Source organism: Convolutriloba macropyga, chromosome 8, assembly GCF_964194025.1.
Source record: "Convolutriloba macropyga chromosome 8, txConMacr16.3, whole genome shotgun sequence".
Classification (NCBI taxonomy): Eukaryota; Metazoa; Xenacoelomorpha; order Acoela; family Convolutidae; genus Convolutriloba; species Convolutriloba macropyga.
In genome coordinates, this window is record NC_134475.1 from 41,344,837 (window position 1) to 41,366,292 (window position 21,456).

The 21,456-nt window shown below is 36.1% G+C and overlaps 1 protein-coding gene across 1 annotated transcript in view; it reads right to left on the minus strand.

The window, feature by feature from the left end:
• Positions 1-9,898, minus strand: part of LOC142344120 (calmodulin-like) — a 123,584-nt gene extending 113,686 nt beyond the window's left edge. Inside the window, exon 1 of the mRNA XM_075395624.1 lies at positions 9,180-9,898. Within this exon, the coding sequence (XP_075251739.1) occupies positions 9,180-9,548 (369 nt within the window). The 5' untranslated portion in view covers positions 9,549-9,898. The remainder of the gene's footprint in view (positions 1-9,179) is intronic.
• Positions 9,899-21,456: the final 11,558 nt, after the last annotated feature.

Below are 21,456 nucleotides of genomic sequence, written 5' to 3' on the forward strand. Positions count from 1 at the left end.
GAAACGGTAATAAAAGAGCAAGCACAAAACTTGAATTTGCAACTTTCTTTCGATGAGCTTAACGCAGACTGCGTTCAGCTTTTCACGCTTTTCGTGATTTAGACAGAGTACCAGTTGGCACTATATGAACAGTGTGTAACAAAGCTGTCACTCAAAACTTACAACTACGTTATCACCTATTGGTGATAGTAATCTAACTAAAGTAACAACAAAGAGTATGATTTCATTCCATCAGGAGTTTAAAAATAAGTAATATAGTTTATCAGAGTTTATATTAGTACGTAGGATACTTTGTTACAGGTTCTCCGGGTGGATCCGCCACCACACTTCCCCCTCGTCTTTTTATTTTTGCTTTTAATCAAAAATCTTGCTGAGGGCTTCCATATCCGCCGTATTTAATGACGATATAGAACTCGTTGTTGAGTAGTCGTCGTCCTGTTCCTCCGTGTGTATATTGTCTCTATCGGTGTTTGTGTCTTGACGTTCTTCTGGTGGGTCTACTAAGTGCTTGATTATTTGTGGATGTGGTTGTGTTTTGTCGTTTGATGGTGTTGGGATTTGTTCGATGATGTTGTCTATGCCAGTTGGTTTTGTTGTTTCTTGGTCAGTGTCTCGTTGTGGTGTGTATTTGTTGTTAGTGCCAATTGGTGTTGAGGTTGATGCTGGAATGATCGTGATGATTTGGTCCATTTCCGGTTCTGTTGTCGTCTTCTTTGGTGAGTTCGTGATTCTTTTAATTATTTTGTCAATTTTCGCGTCTCTTTTTGTTGGGCTGTTGTCTTTACTTTTTGCATTGTCGTTCCTGAATGCGTTGGGGTTGTCAGAGGTGAAAATTTGTAGTGGGCTCCCTTGGGAGGAGTCCGAAGCCAGGTTGATTATTTCCACCGATTGGTCCTTTTGCAATTTCTTCATATCCAATTGGATGCGGGGTGAGTTGGCTTTTTGTTTTTGGCGTTGTTTTGCCTTTTCGAGACTTGATTGGGCCGGGTCTGTTTCCTTTGAGCGTTCCTCGAAGTCTTTGTTGGGTTTGTAGGTGTGCTTGGTTGGTGCAGTTCCTTTTCGTCTTGGTTGTTTTGGATTTTAGTTTGGTTGGTTCCTTTGCGATCCACTTGGACCGGGTTGGTCCGTCTGTCCGTAGTTCCATTGGGATGTGCTTGGGACAGGTTGATCCATATGGGTTGTTGTGACGGGGTTGTGCTCTTGTTGTTTCTCCTTGCTTTGCGTCTTCTGGTTGTTCTTCTTTTCTGTTAACAGAAACTCTTTTATTTTTTCTTGATTACTTTTTCATTCTCGTACGGTCTTACATGCTACAAAATGTATTAGTCTGGGTTTTGTTTCAATTACTATAGCTAGGTCATTTTTTTTCTGATTACCGTGTCTTTGCGGTTGTGTGTGTCTAGTGTTATTGTTGTTGGTGAGTAATTTGTGATTGTACAATCTGGTATTATATTCCATAATGGTTTAAGTGTGCCTCGGGGTTTGGTCGCTCTACGTGCGAGTGTTTTTCGTGCTACTTGTTTTCTTGTGTTATTGATTGTTGTGGTTTTATCTCCGAATGTTATCATTAGTTTATCTGGTGTAAATTTAATAGGTGATGTATGCTTACGTTTCGCTGCTTTCTTCTTGACATTCTGGAGAGTTGAGTTGTCGGAGGCAGATTCGTCGTCAGGGATGTCTTCGTTGAATCTGATATCAAGCTCGGGCTCCGAATCGGTCTCGATATTCCATATGGATTCTGCATTTAGCATTGGTTGTTTGAGGCCTCTCTTCTTGTCTAAATAGAAATTTTTTATGTTTTTGTACGACGGTTTATTGTGTGATGGTTTTGTGATTATGTTGGAAAGTTGGGTGTTAATTTTTCTCCCGAAGTGTGCCGTGTATGGTGCTATTTTTGTTGTTGTGTTTGGGATTAATTTGATTTCTTGTATTATTTCAGCGATTTTGTCTGCAAGTGTTATCTGTGACCAATTGGTGTCGTTGTTTAGCACTGATAGGCGTCTTTTTATTGTTTGAATTAGGCGCTTAAGGCAGACTGCGTTTAGCTTTTCACGCTTTTCGTGATTTAGACAGAGTACCAGTTGGCACTATCCTCCAGATTCGAATAGATATAATTAGTCTGAGTTATATGAGTAATTTTTACCAATTGGTATGTAATATTAATAGAGGCTAGTTTATTTAAGAATAACAAGAAAAATGTAGAACCTGAATTAGTTTTCTGTTTTTGGAAGGGCCACGCAGATCCTTTTTTTAACGTCACATCTTATGCGTCTGCAGAGCAACACTGCATATCTAATTTGTTTGATTGTCAGTTAGTCATTGAACAGAATGATTGTTCACAGTGCAACTGTGATTATGTAAAAACTTTGCTAAAACAGTAGGTAATATACATCATAGAGTTTTCAAGTGTTTGTAATTTATACTTTTAAGTGCTTGATGCCAGATTTTGTTCTCCAGTGCAGAGGTTTCTGTATCACACTCTCCTCGAGCTAGATTCCTCCCCAATTAAAAACCTAATTATGAATGATTTGGGTGCTCATAATTCCGCTATCCAGTGTAGTTTTTTGTTTTGTGTGAGCGTTTTTACCCAGAATTCACCGTCCCATCCTTGGTTGAAGTTTTTCCCCTGTTTTAAAACGATTTCCGGGTTATGACGTTATTCTTTTCATTAGCTTTATCTCTGATATAGAGAGCAGCTTCTGCGTCCCCTGACTCCTCTTATTCCCCAGATTTTTATGGACGTGTTTTTTTTCACGTGTCTGACTTTTTTTGTGAAATATTTGTGTTGTAACCTGTTGGTTGTTTGTTTGTTTTACTGTTTGGAAAAATCTAGTTTAGTTTTTTTTAACTGATTGGCAAACTGCTGCAAAGTGTTCTTGTTATTTGCAAAAGTTAAATAAAGCTAAATTTGCTGAACATTGTGTGTTTCTTTGTTGTGCTTGACCACGTTCTCTGTTAAATGCGCAGATGAGTACTTACATTGTGTTAGGTACTTCTGAAAGTAGCTCCATCCGAATGAGTTTTTCATGTTAGCTATCAATTGATCTTTTACGATGTCTACTTCTAGTTCTCCAGAACTAGTATGTGGTCCAAGTTCACTTAAGTGACTTTAAAATTTTTTGACTGATTCGTCTGATTGTTGTGTGGTGTTTATAATTGAAAACGGTTGAATGTAATAATATTTGGTATTATAAATGTAATTATTAGTTGGTGGACTAATTTTTTTGTTGTACATCTGTCTATTTTTCTGTGAAGGTTTCTTTGGTGGCAACTTTTTGCTGCTTGGGAGTATAGGAAGATAAGACTTTTTACTTTAGCTTCTGCCTCATCCCACGGGAATTTTCTCTACCTGCTATAAGTACTTTCGTCTGAATTGCTAAGCATTCGTTCTGCCAACCTACTCTTCTTCTTTCATTTTTATTTCTCTTGTTCTGTTTTCATCCTCAGTATCACCCTCCAATGGGTCTTCGTATGTAGGACGAGTTGGATAGAGCAGATCTGTTCTTCCTGGTTTTAAATTTTATAGCTTGTCTACGTGTGGATTTTCTCCAGCCATTACTGCCAGTTTTAGTGTTCCTAACCAGTTTGTCATTTCTGTTATAGGATTTGCACAACTGTCCCAGAACCGGGCTAATCCCAGAGGTGTTTTGACTGCTGACTGAGCCATGTTCTGCCAAAAGTTACACCCGTCTGAACATCAATCGGCGAATACGACATTTTTCACTCCAGAAACGTAGAGTTTCGATCCCATTGGATCGGTAATGTTATGAACGTCCCGTGCAGAACAATTTTGGTGACGAGCAGTAGACAAGTCTGAAGTGACCCTGAGGAACCCACTATCCTCCAGACCCGAATTGAAAAAATCATTTTTTTAAAAGAGCAAATTTAACCAATTGGTAAGTAAAAATAGCAAAAGCTAGTAGGCTTAAAAAACAAGAAAATTGTAGAAAATTGAATTAGTTTTCTGTTTTCGGAAGAGTCACGCACATCTTTACTCTTAGGCCATATCCTATTCGTCAGCAGAGCAGCATTGCATAACCAATTTAAGTGATGATCAGTTTGAACTTGAAAAAAATGATTGTTCACAGTGCAACAGTAGTTAAAGTATAACAAAGAGTTCACAAATATTTATAATCAATACATTCAAGTGCTTGGTTTCAGAGTTTGTGTGAAGAGGTTTCGCTGGAGAAATTTCTCTATCAGTAGAGAGGGTTCTGTATCACAATAATAATACTAATAATGATAAAAACACTAATTTCAATTTTATTCACAATAATAATGAGGATAATAATAGTAATCAGAAAAGTAATAACCAGAAAAATAACAATAATAGAGATAATATTAATAATAATAATAATAATAATAATAATAATAACAATAATAATAATAATAAAATAATTATAATAATAATAAAAATAATAATAATAATAATAATAATAATAATTAATAAAAATAATCAGAAAAAGAATAACACTAATAATAACAATAACAACATTAAAAACATAATAACAAAATTTTTAATAATAATAATAACAATAATAATTTTTAAAAATAAGAACAATAATAATATTAATATCAATAATAATAAAAATAATAATAATAATAATAATATTAAAACTATAATATCAATAGTTATTTTAATAATAATAACAATTATTATTATTATTATTATTATTATTATTATAGTAATAATAAAAAAATTAATAATTTTTATGATAATAATGATAGAAATAATCATTAAAAAAATTAATTTTGAAACAATAACAATAATAATAGTAATAATAAAAATAATAATAATAATAATAATTATAATAAAAGTAATAAAAAATAATGAAAAAAGTGAGAAAAATAATACCAATAACAATAAAAATAATAATAGTAATAATAATAATAGCAAAAAAAAATTATAAGAAAAGATATGAAAAAAATCACAAAAAGCATTCCCCTGCTTTGCTGATAGTTGAACTGAAATCCTGAATGTCTCCGACTTACAGCTGCGTGTGAATATCTCCAATTAGTCCAGTCTTTCCATTTTTTGAAGGCATTTGCCACATGGCGTGCTTTGTTTCTGTCAATTTGACTGCTGGTTCCCAAACTCAGCTTGAAGACAATTTTGTCCTTGACTACATCTCTGTCTCTGGGTGGTCTCACTAGATCCCAAATGTCGTGGCCTTGGAAAGCCTCGACCTTGTTTTTCGCTCCTTGATGCTACTGGCCCCACTAGTCACCTCGCTTGGTCTCGCAGATTTTTTTGTTTTCCTCGAAGTCAATCTCGGTCGCAAAAAAATGGATTCTGACTTCTTAAATAGTTGCAAAATATTTCCTACTCGCGTCTTTCGTCAAGGCTCTGCTCTGTCCACTTGCTCCAGCGCATCTTTAAATAAACCCAACTATCTCTGAGTGCAAGAGGTTGTTTGTACCACAGTCATCCATTGACTCTGAGTCTCTGGGACTCCCTCTTCATGCAGTAGCTCTTCATCTAGTGCTGCTTCCTGAGTACCCAAGTCATCTCGTGTCTTTGTAATTTTTTGAGGGTTCGTACTGTGTGCGCATACCATTTGTTTTATTGCCATCATCTTAATAACCATCATCAGGGTGCCAGAAACCAAGGTGCTAAGACTCATCGTCTATAAGGTCAGCCATCTCACGGTTCTCAGAGACTGGCCCCCACTTCGGTCTCCCTGTTGATCACATCTCGAACTGCACTCATCTTGCTTGAGATCGTTATGAAAAAAAGTATCCATTAACGCCCTCGTTGTAACCTCAACTTTCCTTCCGGTGACTCGTGTTCAAAATTTTGGCATCTTTGTGTTCCTTCCTCGAGAAGTTTTTCAAACCAAAAAAATGAACGTTTACAAAATAAAAGCTTAGGTTTTGAAACCTCGCATCAATTCTGCTGAACAATTCTCTTCAACTAGTCCGTCCCAAAACCAAGTTTCTGATCCTCGCTGCATGGAGATTTGCGGCTCCTCACATACTTATTGGAAGCCTGCGTCAATGACTAAAGATCTTACCATCTCCAGCAATGTCCTTTTGTACCTCTCAGCGAACACATTTGCTGGTGGCGTCTCTGGTTTGGTGTTCCCCTCTAGAATAACTACCTCTAAACCTTACTTCTCGAAGGGCACTCAGAGAAATTCCTTTGCATTGTCTTGTCTCAGGTTCTTGAGCATCCCCTCACTGAGAACAAACCTCTTCAGGCTGGCCACTGCTTTACTCCCTTCATTTAGCAAGCCGGCAAAAATGACATTGTGAGCACATTGCAGAATCGGAACCCTGATAGTGACTCTACTCTGAATGGTCCATTACGTCTGTAAACACAGTTTTCATTTTCTCCTCTGCTTTGCCCTGATTCGTACTGGAGTCTTTGTTATCTTGGCTAATGCGCACGCATTGCACACAGATGCAAATTCCCCCACCATCTCTAGCGCATTTCAGACCAGATGCGGGTGATTCCAATGACAAAATAGTTCGTGCCACCTCCTCTCACTGTCACATTCTACGCTGTTGGAGGGTCATCTTCAAGTCTATAATGCTGAAGGGTAGGTGAAAGAAAGTTTTTCACCAAAATTCACTTATAGGGTTTTATATAGCTTTTTCGTTTCTCGAAAGTGAAGCTATGTACCCAATCGGCTCATCTTGAGATTGATAGGAGGTTTGTAGAATATTTGAACACAAAATTACTTTTTTTCAAATTATAATTCCCCTCTGGTTGAGGGTATGCTGATACTCACACAGCCTCAGTCCACCTTTGCGGAAGCCTCTCCGTTGGTTTTTGTGGCCACTGATTGAATGGGCACAAAATCCATAAACGTGTTGACGTTTTCACAAAAAAGTCATTAAAATCATTGTTCCCTATCATGCCTCATATCTTCCACTGAGGAAGAGCTGCCCCAGTTTTCCACGTCTAGCGTAGCCAATGTCAGATACATTGCCAATGTTTCCAGTTTGCCTCCATCTCCTTGTCTCCTGAATGCCTTGGCTAGGTGATACCTCTCGGCACATTGGCTGCATTGCGGTGTCTCAATTCTTCTGAATTTCGTGGCAATGTAATCTCGAATCCCACATACATCTGGACCCCTTCATGAAATCACGCTTCACTGCTAGCGCCACTGAATCACTTTGTCCTCTCCGTCTTAGTGCCGTGCTCTCATGAAAGTACTGCAGCCTTTTTCTCAGCTCTGCGAAGTTTGTTGCGGGATTGCAGCTTTCTTGAATAAGGAAACTTTCATACATCTTTGGCAAAACATTGAGGGCCAAGGTATTGAGGAGCTTCTCTGATACTGTTTCCCCTATTTTTGTAGCCTTGTGAGCAGCTCCTGTCTTCTTATGTGATAATTGTTCAAATCCTCAGAACCTCTGAGCTGCAGTCGAGCCCGCTGTGCCACCAAAGTAACCACTGTCAGCGTCTTCTAAATCCGGAATCTGTTGCAAAAGCTTAAAAGCATTTGCTCCACCTCCTATGCTGTCTGCTGCTACACATTCTTGTCTCATCAACATGTTGTGTTATCTAGAGTTTGCTTCAAATAGCATGGCACTTTGTTTATTTTCTCCTTGATGTCAGCTACTTCCTTCTCATATCAATCCTTGAGCAACTTGTGGTTCTTCTTCTCCTCATTACATGCCCCATTGACAAGCAATGCAGGCTCAATGGGTTGCTCCTCTGTCCTCAGAAGTGCTTTTCAAAGCTCCATCGTCTACATCAATGCCATCATTTTGTGCTCCAGATTGGAAAGTCAGGTGCTTTTCTGTTTAGGTCAGCAGCTTCACTCAACATAGAGTGAGCAGGCAAAACGGTTGTGATAAGAAAAGGTACTGTGCGAAAAAAGACTATTTTCAGCAACAAGATTTTGTTTTAGAAAATAGTTTTATGAGTTCGAAATCTGCTGTGTGCATAACTTGTTGGGTTATGAACTATCGCAGGCGGAATAAAAAGGTTTTTTTTAACTAAGAGAAGGAAATCTTTTCCCAATTAGAGAGAACAATAAGAAGTATTTTGCGATAAAATTTAATGATTTGAATGAGAGATCTGAATAGTAGATCAAGATGGCGATTTGAATTTAGGGATGATTTAGGACTCAAAATTCATCTGTTTCTTTACCAATTGTCAGTGCAAAAAAAAATCAAGATAAAACTGATCTTAGCACTAAAATTTATGGTGGAGGTCGCAAGGGTTACCCAATATGGTTTGTTTCTGCAAAAACAATCCTAGACATCAGTCGCAGGGCTTACCGTATATAGAATATATTTGGATTTTTCTAAGAATTCATTCACACTTACAGAGGTATCATAATTATTCAAGATATGCAGGGAAGATTTTACTTCACATAATCTAACTCTCATATTAGATATCTTCTATTGTATTGATTCACAGCACCATTTCTTGAGCATTCGTTTATATCAATTTTTAACCTTAATCAATTTGTTCCTTTTTGATTCAACTGTAAGTTAAAATTTCTAATATTTCTAAATAAGATTAAGACTATAGTTGGAATCAAAATTCAAATATTCTCATTCTCGTCCTTCTTTGGTAGACAAATGAGTCACGAATATGGTTTGGCGGGGTCGGATGATTATGTTTGATTTGATTTTTAGTTTTAAGTTGTTTTTTCGAGAATACTAGAGCATTAAAAAAACATTTTTTAAAAGTAACTCTTTGAAAATGTCAAAGTTTAGCTGAAAGAAAGCGAATTAAATTTAAAGTATGCACAGATTTGCATTTAGGAGAACTGAAGACAAAAGAATAATTTTTAGTTGCCAACTATCGCTGGGATTGCTGAGAATTAACTTCACTCAACTTTCTCAACTTTTCATCTTTCTCTACGTTGAATTAGAGTAACAAAAATTAACAGGTAAACTTGACCGCAGAGAAAAATTTGTTCTCGCGTTTGGTCAAAGAATCTATGTACCCGCTTCCATTTCGTTTGTATGGTAAACAAGATGGGTGCATTTTCTTTAATCTGGCATGAAAGTTCACTTCTGTTCCATTAGCTAGGCCAAATATATCTATCTCCAAATGCTTCTTTCGGAGAAGCTATCCAAGAATACCAAAGTACTTTTTGATCTTTTAATAATATTGCTTAACTCCTTTTTTGCATTTTAATATAGTTGATCGATAACTTTTCCTTCTGAATTAATTTTTATTAACTCGATAAATTCGTTATTTTTGCTGCTTAACTTACTTTGTCAAACATATTGAAAGCCTCTTGGAAAACTGCGAGCTGGTGTGGCTTTAAAACATGTCCATTCATTTTGTACGACGTCCCAGACCCACTAGATTCGATTGAGACATTCGATTCCGACCTGGGAAATTTCGAAGGTGTCTGAGAAACAGTTTTAGTGGAGTCAATATTCGCTCGAGGCTGAGTTTTGTTAGTAGCAGGAGAGTTTATTTTATTATTATTTGTGGCAAGCGGTTTTGCGGTCATTGCGATGCTTCCTGAACCCTTGGAACCTCGTCTTTCTTCTGGTTTCGAGAGACTTGACGATGTTGCGGAATTGGAAGGTCCTCGCGATTTTGTTGAGGTTACTGACGATAAAATGCTACTCATTGTAGAAGAAATCGGTGGCCCAACTTTTCTGCGAATTCAAAATTTAATTATAATCGTCAGATCAAAAGGACATAATTTGAAATTGGAATTATTGCATCTGAATTCAATAGTAAGTCGTTTTTAACTCATACTACAAATTTAAATTAAAGTGATTGTTAACGCAATTACATTGCAGCATTTTTTTGTATTAAAATGTTACAGATAACAAATAGATTATTCAAAACGCATCGTGAGTTTCTGAAGTTCTAAGCGATTCTACACGTTTCCAGCTAAAGAGTTTTTTGACTGTTTTCATCAAAAATATTGTCGTTTAAGTAGACAATAATTTTTGAATATAAGAGTACAGATTCTATTACAACTAAAAGCAAAGTTGAATGCTTCAAAATATATATCTTTTCATTATCAGAAACAATCAACAACACCAACAATGGTAGTTTTTAAGAAGCATGTACGGTCTGAAACAATTAATGCATAATTATAGTTATACAGACTAAACATTATGATGAATTTACATGCTTTGAACTGTGAATATAGCTTGACCTGATTAATCTTGGAGCTGTGAAAAGTACAAACAGTTTTTTATTTATTATTCAACTTGTAACTTTGTAACCAAATTTTTGTGAGCCAAACAAAGTTTATAATTACATTAGCACACCTGTTTTTTTTTAACAAAACACGCACACGCATCAAAAAGTTATATAATACTTTTTTCAGTCTCTCATCGGCATGTGCTGATAATTTGGTCGTAAAAACCAAAAACTCGTTATTTTTGAAACTTGATGCGTGAAAACGTTTATTCTTATTGCTGGCCTTATAAATTGTCTGGACGGTGTGTACAAGTGCAACTTTTTAGCTGAAATAACTAATGATGGAAAGTAGCATATTTTTATGAAACAAAATTTGCAGTATTGTCACCAATCACCAGGACAGATTACGCAATATTTGTGAAGTAGGATCATTCCATTGTACAGACTGAGGCCTCTGATCATAGTCCAAACCTATGAGATCCAATATTTTTTAAACTAAACAAACCTGTTCATGATATACTGCGCTCTTGAGACTTCCAACCAAAGGCGTCACGTTTTTCCCTGTCTCTTCATTTTCTAGGTGTTTTCCCCGAATTTGTTTGTGGTCAGAATACATATTTAGGCAGAAAACAAGTCCAACAAGAGCAACCAGACGCAAATAGAATATAATTTAAGCATACAAAGACATTTATTTGCAAAAGAAGTTGCTGCCGTCAGTTGACATACTAGAAACAGCAAACAAACAAATGACTGGATATCATATACAGAACTCAAAAGGAGAAACTAAAAATTTGAAATTATATCTATTGATATATTTTCACTTTTCTGCTTGCTCGCGTTTGATAAGCAAATTGATAAATTGATAAAAAACATTATTATCAAGATGTACTTGAAAAGATTTTCTAAAAAAATATTTCCCGATAGAAATAAATCGTCAGAAAGAACGAAAGATTTTTCAAATTTTATCCTTTTGGCCAGCAAAATATTTCAAATTATTATTAGGTCATGCATTAGTTGTCCTATATTATACAAAATTTTTCCAGCTGAAATCAAACCTATCAAAAACTTCTTTCCTTTCCATGTTTACATGACTAGCGATGAAAAAGTATGAACTTAAGGTTTTTAAACATTTCTGAAACAAAATACTGACATTTTTGTACATCAATGGACTCATGCAATTTCACACTGCAATTTAATGATTCAATCCAACAGGATCAAATATGTTAAATATTTGTTAAAGTCAACAGAACACATCACTTGAGACGAACTCAGCTGTGCTTAAACTATTTTTCATCGTTCTTTAATCGCAGGTTCCTGGTTTTTCTGTTCTTCTCGTTAAAAAGTTCCCATTTGTATTCCATATAGTTATTTTTAGCCATGTGAAAATCAAAATTAATTAGGGGGCATGACTTTGGTTGTTATTTTACGCCTTTATAAGGGAAAAAATACCACTTCCTTAAAATAAACTAAAAATTGGTTCATATCATTTGAGGTGTAAACATAATAATGGGTATCTATAGAATTTAAGTTAAATAATAACTCTAACGAGCAGGGAACCAACAATTGGACAGCAGAAGGTTTAAAGTCATTTTATTTTAGGTCACGGATGTCAAAGCGGTTGCAGAATAAAAATAGAGTCCACTATACATATTCAGTAACCAAATATTCAAAATCTATCAAATTAAATCCCTTTAATTTAGATGGCAGGTTTGAACCGTAGAGGAAAACCCAGCTAAGAACTCTGTAAAAAATACGATTTTCTGCTTTTCTGAACAATTTTCCTGAGTTAGGATCTCTCATTTCTTTTGTTTTGAGCGAAATTATATCGATGACTTCTTCGTGTTATCTTTTAATTGAGAACAGCGGTTAATCAACAGCTAACGTAGAAATTATATTTGAGAGTCACTGAAACATAAGCAAAAAAAGTATTCTGTTGTTATTTAGTAGCAATCGCAAAATCAACTCTTCAATCCAACAATTCTCAATCAAACTAATAATTGAAGGAGCTAGGTGATGTGGATAAATCGAAAGTGTCACAACGTAATTGAAAATACTTGCTCGTGAAAGTGTTTCCATGTGAGTCAAAATGACGGGAAACATTCTACAGATCTTGGGCTAAGTGGGTTGCGCTTTTGGGTCTATGAAAGTCGTTATTGATGGGCTGCGAATAAGACTTTTCTGAAGACAAAAGCTCCTTTTGAATTCAATATTTCTGAATAATGGGGCCGCTGGCTCTTCCTACTTATTTTTGAATTTTCCGGACGACATATCAAACATTTGATCTGAAATTTTCACTAAACACGTGTTGAGCCTTGTAAAGTCTGGAAAGTTTTGGCCCAGACTTTGCAAGTCATAAGTCTTGAAATAAGACTTGATCGGTATTGATTAGCCAGCTCAAGACACTGCTGATTTCTGTCGCTGCCGGGATCAAATTGTCGACTTCCGGATGCGGTTAAAACGAAACAAAACCATCGTATTGGACATGGATGGAACTCAGAAATCACTCTATAGTTTCATTTTCGGAATTCAAAAAATGTTCACGCAGCGCACCTTGAACGCAAAAAGGTTCTGGAGTTGTTCTGAAACACAGCTTTAACTCTGTGGTAGATGCACTACATCTTTATTTTTTCTATGTGTTTAATACGCGCATTAGCCCAAACTCTCATTATGTGCTTTAGCCCATCGGATACCCTATCTCTACCACCTATATCATTATTTTTGTTGCACTTCTGTCTGTTTGTGCACAAAAGAGTTATTCTATGACATGATTTTACCCTGTGACATGGTGCAGTCTAAAGAAAGCTCGATGACTCCATTGAGAGAAAACCCGTTCTGGGATCTTCAAACACCCAAACCACAAGCTCTATGGGAGAAATGGCAGAAATGACCTAAGAATGCAATAGGCATATTTTCAATGTGAAGCTGCGAGCAATTCCTGAACATAGATGTCTTAGAACTAGAGAATTTGAAACTATGTACGAAAATCAGCCTTGGAAAATCTCGGGCAAAAATAACAGCTCTTTACTATTTTTACGTACTGGAAAGGCAGTTTGCAGGACAGTTTCATCGACGAGATCAAATCGCGAACATCGAAAGCGCTCAAGTCGAGCAGTTATGAGACTTCTGATAGATTTACAATGTGAAGCCGCAAACAGAACAAGGAAGAAATATAGAAACAATTCCACGGAGCTGTTACAGAATTAGCTGCAATTTAGACCACTTTGAACCGGAACTTATAAGAGATATGTTCTTTAATATAGATAATTTTTACATTCAAAAATACTATTGAAATTAATGGTCTCCACAGAACAAGTATTACAAATTTCCAAGTTTTCTAAATGAGCATTTAAAATCAGAACATACAAGAAAGCACGCCGATAGATTTCATCCCAAATCTCTTACTATAAACATATTTTCAGCGATAGATACGCGAACATCAGGTGAACCTAAACAACAAGTATTACAAATTGCCAGAGTTTTCTAAATGAGCATTTAAAATCAGAACATAATAGAAAGCACGCAGATAGATTTCATTCCATTACTCTTACTATAAACATATCTTCCACGATAGATACGCGAAAATCAGGTGAACCTAAACAATTCAACAGTGGGTTGAGTAGACAATTTTCTGTTAATTCATCCAGTTTAAATATGAACAATTGTCGAAATTGGGGATTAATTTTTGACAAGGATCAGCAGTCTTATTGTGCGGTAAACAATCAGAAGTGCAGAAAACGCAACAAAAAAACAATTAGCGATACTTTGTAGTACATGAACTTGACAATCGGTTAGAAACACGCCTTGAAATTGATTAGCGAATCAAAAATCAAAGAACAATGCTTATCAGATACATTATAGACCGCAGATTACTGACTATTTCAAGCAACGATTGACAAACAGACAGAACCTAAAAGTCTAAAGCTGAAATCTGGCACTGTATATATGGAAATTTTGGTAGAGTTGGGAAGCTCTTCAACGAAAATAAACGAATGTTTACCTAACAAAAGATTATTACAGTGCACAAAATAGCTGTTGGTCAAGAAGACTTTGAGTTGAAATTTTTCTGAATCCTTCTAATAACATCTTTGGGTCAGAAATCTATAAAAGAATCAAATGGCTTGAAACGTGATACGTGGAAGTTAATAAAAGTATTAGAAAGTCACAAGGCACTAGTCGGACCAGGTTTGTTTGCGGGAACTGGACTCCAACTCATTCAAAATTATAGCAAGTCACTTTCAGCCATTGAGAACGTATGCCCTATTAGTGTCAAAATCAGGAGGAAGTTTCCCGATCTGAGAAAAGAGATGGGAAACCAAAAGCACAAGGTTGTGTCCAGGTTTCAAAAAACTATTTATCCCTTCACACGAAAAACTTAGATGGATCCCCATCCTCCTTTAGAATTGCGTGAAAAATGATTTGTCAATACTAATTTTTGATGGTCACATTGAAAAAAGAGCCAGTTGCATCTATAAATAATTCATCTCCCCCAATTGTATTGCGGTAAAGAGACCATTCAATCAAATTGCCATTAGAAAAATTGTTGAACAAGGCAATGCAAATGAACAAAAATCAAAAGTCTAATATTGAAAATGCATAGGAACAATTTTGGTAACGGCATCATCATAATCATTCAGGGCGAGGTATGGGTCAGCTCCTTCGCTTGAAGTACGCATACAGTTTACTTATGCTAGACCCCAAAACGGCCAAACATTGTGGTTTTAACTTTGTAGGAGGATATTGCACAGGTGCTTCCAGATTTAAAAAAGTTTTCTACGAACTTAAAAACATGCCGGCATTATTGGAAAAAGCCAGGGAAAAAACTCTATCCTTCTTGAAAAACACTTTATGTTTTCTAGATGACATCATTTTTATCACGCGTGGATCGAAGTTAGATAGTTTAGATGTCTACGCTTGCCTCAGAGTTCTCGAAGGAAAAAATCTAAAATTAACCGTCCAAATGTCATTTCGCTTGAAAAAATTATCAATAGCCTCGGCTACCATAACTCCAACACTTGTATACAGCCACTAATTTCTAATAAGAAAGGTGAACATGATTTGAAAGCCGCAAAAAATTTCAAAATAATGCGTCCATTATTGGGATGCAACCACCATATAACAATGTTCATTCCGAATCTAGCAAAATTATGTGACCCGTTTAACGGCATTCTAAATAAGGAATCAATTTTTTGGACAAATACACAACAGGCAAAATAGAAAAAGAAGATAGCTAGACAAGAAACTGAATACGAGGGTCAGATGCGATGCATCGAGAGAAGGTTTGGTAAGTGTACTTGAACAGCAGACACAAATTGGTAGGACACAAATTGGTTAGGCAGCAGACAGAAACACCAGACATCATTTACAACAACATCTCAATTCCTAAGGGTTTGAGGAAAAATATTAATGAAGTTACGGGTAGTATTACGAAATAATGAGCATTTTAAACACTATCTTTACAAAAAAGAAAAAAGCTACACAGTTGTAACTGATCATTGCTCAATACTTCCTAAAATCAAAGACAGCTAACAAAACACATCATAATCTATTAACACGCTGGGTAAATAGCTCAACCCATTTGATTTGATTATTCAATATATGACAGGATCTAATAGGGGTTTTGTTGGTTACATTTCAAAAAAATCAATACGGAAAAGGTCATTACGTATCAGTATTCAGCGACGAATTTGAAGTAGCAAAAAAGATATGATCAAGAATTCGTTCAAAAAAAAAGAAATCAGTGGGCGACTAAACGAATTTGTTGAAACTTTAAGAAAAATAGAGCAAATTGCGAACAAATATTGAAAGGGGAACGCAGTAATCGAGCGGTCGTTTTTTAGGGGAGAGTCGCGCTCAATTTAACCATACTCTGACAAAATTTTCAAACTGGCTTTTCGCCAGTTGGATTGCTATTAAACAGTCGCTATCTGTCACTGGATCAGCAAATTACTTCAAATTTACTTAACACGTTTTCTTCAACATCGCTTATATCAATTACTTCAAATTCATTTACTTTAATCACTTTTCATAATCATAATTAAGTTAATAAAGATTACTTTGTATTTCGATTCAACCTCTTTATCCTTCAGAAAACTACTTGCAACTCACGTACTAATTTTACTTTAATTGACTCTACGCTGACATCAGACAAAATAATGGAACAGGAGGATCACAGCGAACCGCAAGGGCATAGTCAAGAGAGGATCTCAACACCCCAAAAAACTACAGTTAGCTTCAATCCAAACTTGTCACTCGATAGCAATCAGGCAGTTCTTCAGGATACTCGATAAAGTTTTCAAAAAAACTTTATTGCAGCAATGACTTCAAAAGACTTGGCACGTCTTGAAGCAGATCTTGGCACGTTTGCAAAAACACGAAGAATATTCTAGAAATCCTGTAAAATGGATCCAGAAATTGCGAAAAGAACGACAACGGAGTTGACCGCAAGAGTTGGTTTTGGGTTTAAGATTCAAAATCATGAACCCTTTCTAAAGTACAGATCAAACTGAGAAGAAATTTCTTTTTGTTAGATTGAGCTTAAACTGGGCTTTGCAATCGCATATATGACAAAGCACAAAAGAGAACAAGAAACAAAAGGCTACCGAGCACACCCCCGAAAATCTGTCAATATATTTGCTTGTGAATGGTCTCCCACGAGAGTCAATTTGAAGGGACATCCTTCTCCTGATCATGGGCTTTGTGGATTAAGGGTTACGGGTCCATGAAAGATAATAATGATGGGCCGCGATGAAGACGTTTCTGTAGCCAAAAGCTCCATTTGAGCCCTCAAAATTGCGGTGAATTCTAAAACTTTGAAACAATGGGGCCGCTGGTTCTTCCTAAACTTTTTTGTATTTTCGCGAACGACATATCAACCATATGATGTAAACCTTATTCAGCTATATAATTAAACAAAATTAAAAATCACAAGAATACACAAAATTTGGCCTCCATTTGGCCGCAAAGAGGTCTAAAGCAGCTAAAATGGGTACTAAATATGGTACGAGAGTCCCATTACTGCCCATTACAACTCCCTTTAACTCCCTTTCATCAAAGGAACAACCTACAATTAGTCTACATCTCCGTGTAATGAATTGCTGTGCAAACCATGGCACGTTACGAAGTCTTTTCGGTCAGGTCGAAATTTGTACAAAATACGTTTTTGGCGAGCTTTAGCCCAGACATAAAAATTGTTAAGACTTGAAATAAAACTTGATCAGCATTGATTAGCCGACTCAAGGAACTCTTGATTACTGTTTCTGCGAGGACTGCTTTTTCTATCTTGAGATGAGGTCAGAACCACATAAAACCATCGTATTCGACATGTTTAGAATTCAGAAATCACAACTGATTCTCATTTTTGGAATTCAAAAAATTTCACGTAGCACACCATGAGTTTAAAAATTTGCCTTTTCATCTTTTTTTATTTTTTGGTTCTTTCCTTAAATTCATTTTTGGATTTTTCCTAACATAGACTGCGTTTTAAATAACTACATTTCTAAATAAATAAAAACTACCTGATCTTTCTGGCTGGTGGTTTAGATTTTTCAATCTTCCAAATCACGTCAACCAATGTGAACAGAAAAAAGATTTTAGAGATTGTTTTGAAACACGGCTTTAATTCTGTGTTATATGCACTACATCTCATTTACTTTTACGTACTTGATACTCGCATTAAGCTAAACTCTCATCATGTGCTTTTGTCCATCGGGTACCTTATAGCCATCTCGTATCATAAATCAGACGTTAAATTACCTTGCTGAAGATAATATCTATAGCATTATTAATTTTAATCATTTGTCTGTCTGTGCACAAAAGAGTTACTTTATGTCAGTCTCATATCTGTCAAGGTCGGATCAAGTTGCAATTAACTCTGTATTTTTACGTCGTTCTTCCTAAAAAATACCTAGTAGCACACCACCAGTATGTAACTTTTGATAATACCCTAGGCCTTGAGATTACCTTACAACATGGCGCAGTCTAACGAAAACTCGCGGATTACATTAGGCATAGACCTGTTCTGGGATTGTCAAAAACTCGAACCACAAATTTTATGTGATGGAGGAAGGTCGTATACAAAACTGGCAATTCGTGTGAAAGAAATTATAGATCCTTACAATAGTAATCAGTCCAATGCCTACAAAAAGTTGAGTTGCTTCAAGAACCGATATGCGAAGAGCTCATGCCAGATCCAACTCCAACCTACAAACTGGATAAGCATATTCGCAATATTCAGCATAGAGCAAATCGGAAAAGAAATGCCAGAGAAATAGGAAAAAATTGCGGAGACAAGCCTTGAAATACCGCGGAGAGAAAAGCCAGCTCTTTTCTTTTTAAATATTGGAAAAAAAGGGTCGGAAACAAACCCATCGAAAAAATCCACACACTAAAATCAAAAACTTTCAACCAAGGAGTTATGGGATCTGATGGAACGAAGATTCAAAAGATAAAGGAACATCACATTTGACAGTCCGAAACAGAACAAAGACAAAACAACGGAATCCTTAGAATGTATAGTACTGATCTCAAACGCGAACTATTGGAAAAAACGTTCTCACCATAACAAGTTTTACAAATTGCTAAAAATTTCAAAATGAGAATTCATAATCGAAACAATGAAAAGCACACCGATAATTTGATCCCAGGAAATTCTCTTTCAACAGGCATAGTTCCAGCAATAAATACGCAAACATCAGGTAAACTTAAACAATTCAACAAAGGGTTTAGTAGACATTTCTTTAGTATTTCGTCCAGATCGAATATGAGCAATTGACTAAATTGTGAATTGAACTTTGACAAGGATCATAGGTCTCATTATGCGGTAATCAATCAGACGTGCAGAAAAGGCAGGGAAAGAGCCGATTTGCGAGATTTTGGGGAGGAGTAACCCGACAAACTGGTATAAACACACGCCTTCAATTTGTTTAGCGAATCAAAATTCAATGAACAATGCAGGTCAGTAATATCCAACTCCGTAGATTATTGAGTATTACGAACAACGAATGGCAATAAGATAGAACACAAAATTGTGACACTGAAAATCGGTACTGTAGACAAGAAGGTACTTAGATAACACAGTGCAAAAAATAGCTGTTAGGACTGCAGATAGGACATCGAAATGAAACGTTTTTCGCATTCACCTATTACCATACTCTGGACAAAAAATACTCCAATGGAAACTAATGACTGGAAATTAGATACGTGGAAGGTATTAGTAGTATCAGACGCTCACAAAGCACTTTTTGGGCTCGATTTGTTTCCGGCAATTGGACGCTAACTCATTCAGAAAGATAACAAGTCAAGTTTTGACTCATCCGTTCAGGTCAGAAAGGTACGGGAACTCCCATCCACCTTGAAGATCGCATGAGAGCAGAATTGTTAACAACATTTTCCGATGTTAGCTTTGAAAAATTAGCCAGTTGCTTCTTTGTATTATTCAACTCCCCAAGTGTAATCTCGCTAAAAAAAATGACCATTCAATCACATTACCATTAAAATTTAAAGCATTGAACAGGGCAATACATAAGGACAAACGTCTAAATCCTAATATTGAAAATGCTAAGGGACAATATTTGTGCATTACCTTAAATGGCGATGCATGGTTTAGTACCATCGACTTGAAAGACGCAGACATTCACTTAGCAATACTTTAATTGGTGATGCAGGGTTTAGGATCATCAATTTGAAAGACGCGGAAATTAAGATACCCCAGAAACTGCCAAAAGTTTTAATTTTAAAATTATAGGAGAATATTACACAGGTACTTCCAGATCTAAAAAAAAGGTTTCTACGGACTTACTGACATGAAACTATGAACAGCACTGTATCACTCCTAATGAACACATTGTTTCTTAGATTACATTATTATTTTCACATTTTCACGCGCGAATCGGTTTCAGATCATTTAGAAGATGTCTACGCGCGCCTTAGATTGATGGATAAAAAAACTCAAAAATAAACTTCCAATATCTTTTGGCTTTAAAAAAGTGGTTGACTGGCTTTGCTACCATATCTCCAACTCTAGTATAAAGACACTATTTTCTAAAATGAAGTCTAAACTTGAGTTCAAAACCCCAAATAATTTCGCAAAAGTATGATCATTATTGAGATCCGTCGAGCGTACAACAAAGTTCATTGCCAATCTCGCAAAAATTTGTCAACAGTTTATAGATCTTCTCATGAAAAGGAAAAAATTTGTTTGGGCAGATAACTGTCAGGCACATTTTCACATATCAATAAGATAGATAGCTAACATAACAGAAAACGTCACTTTTCTGGCCAGATCCGATGTATTGACAGAAGTTTTGTTTAGTGTACTTAAGCGACAGATACCAATTGGTAGAAACCAATCATATAAGCATCTCAATTCCTAATGTTTTGCGAAGAGAAACAACGTAATAGTGAAATAAAGTACTATAAGTTGTCTGGAGAATTGTGCATTTTAAACACTTCTTTAAACACATCTTTAAAATAAGTAAGAAGTGAGAACACTAGAGCAAATTGCGAACGAAAGTGAACGCGAAAATCAAGTGGCCGTTTTTTAAAGGAAATTCACGCGCGAACTAACCATACTCTGACACAGAGTTCAAACCCACTTATTGCCAGTTGTAAGTAAACAATGGCTACCTCTCATCTCTTTAAAATTTTCAAAAAAATCCGTTCAGGCTGGATCAGCAAACGACTTCAAATTGACTTAACACATTTTCTTCAAATTCGTTTAATTGAATTACTTCAAATTCTTTTACCTCGATCACTTTTCATAATCAAAACTAAGTTAATAAAGATTACTTACCAATTCACCCTCTTTATCCCTCAGAAAACTACTTGCAACTCGCGTTTTTTTTTTTAATTTAATTGACTCTACGCTGATATCAGACAAAATAATGGCACAGGAGGATCACAGCTAAGCGGAGGGGCATAGTCAACAGAGGATCTCAACACCCCAAAAGACTACAGTTAGCTTCAATCCAAACTTGTCACTCGATTGCAATCAGGCGATGGACTCATATGACATGGTGTAATAATCGGTTAATACGACAACTGAGGAGTTCATCGTCACAATAATCTTTCCAACAAAACCATTATCGCCACCATGACTTTAAAAGACGCCGTCCTTGAGGAGATTCGCGATTGCATTGTCGCCAAAGATTCGCAAAGAAGCGAATTTCTCTCAATGTATATCAATTTATATTGGAAAGAATTGCATGCCACGGATGACTATGCGTTGCGATCCCACACTCAATAAAAGATGCGGTGATCGAGCCACTGCGCATGTCACATTTGGGCTGGGGCATAACCGTTAATGCATGTTGGCTTTACATAAAAGAGATTTACTTGCAAATGCGTCAGAATGCACTCCGTGTACCTTACTAGGTATAAACCTA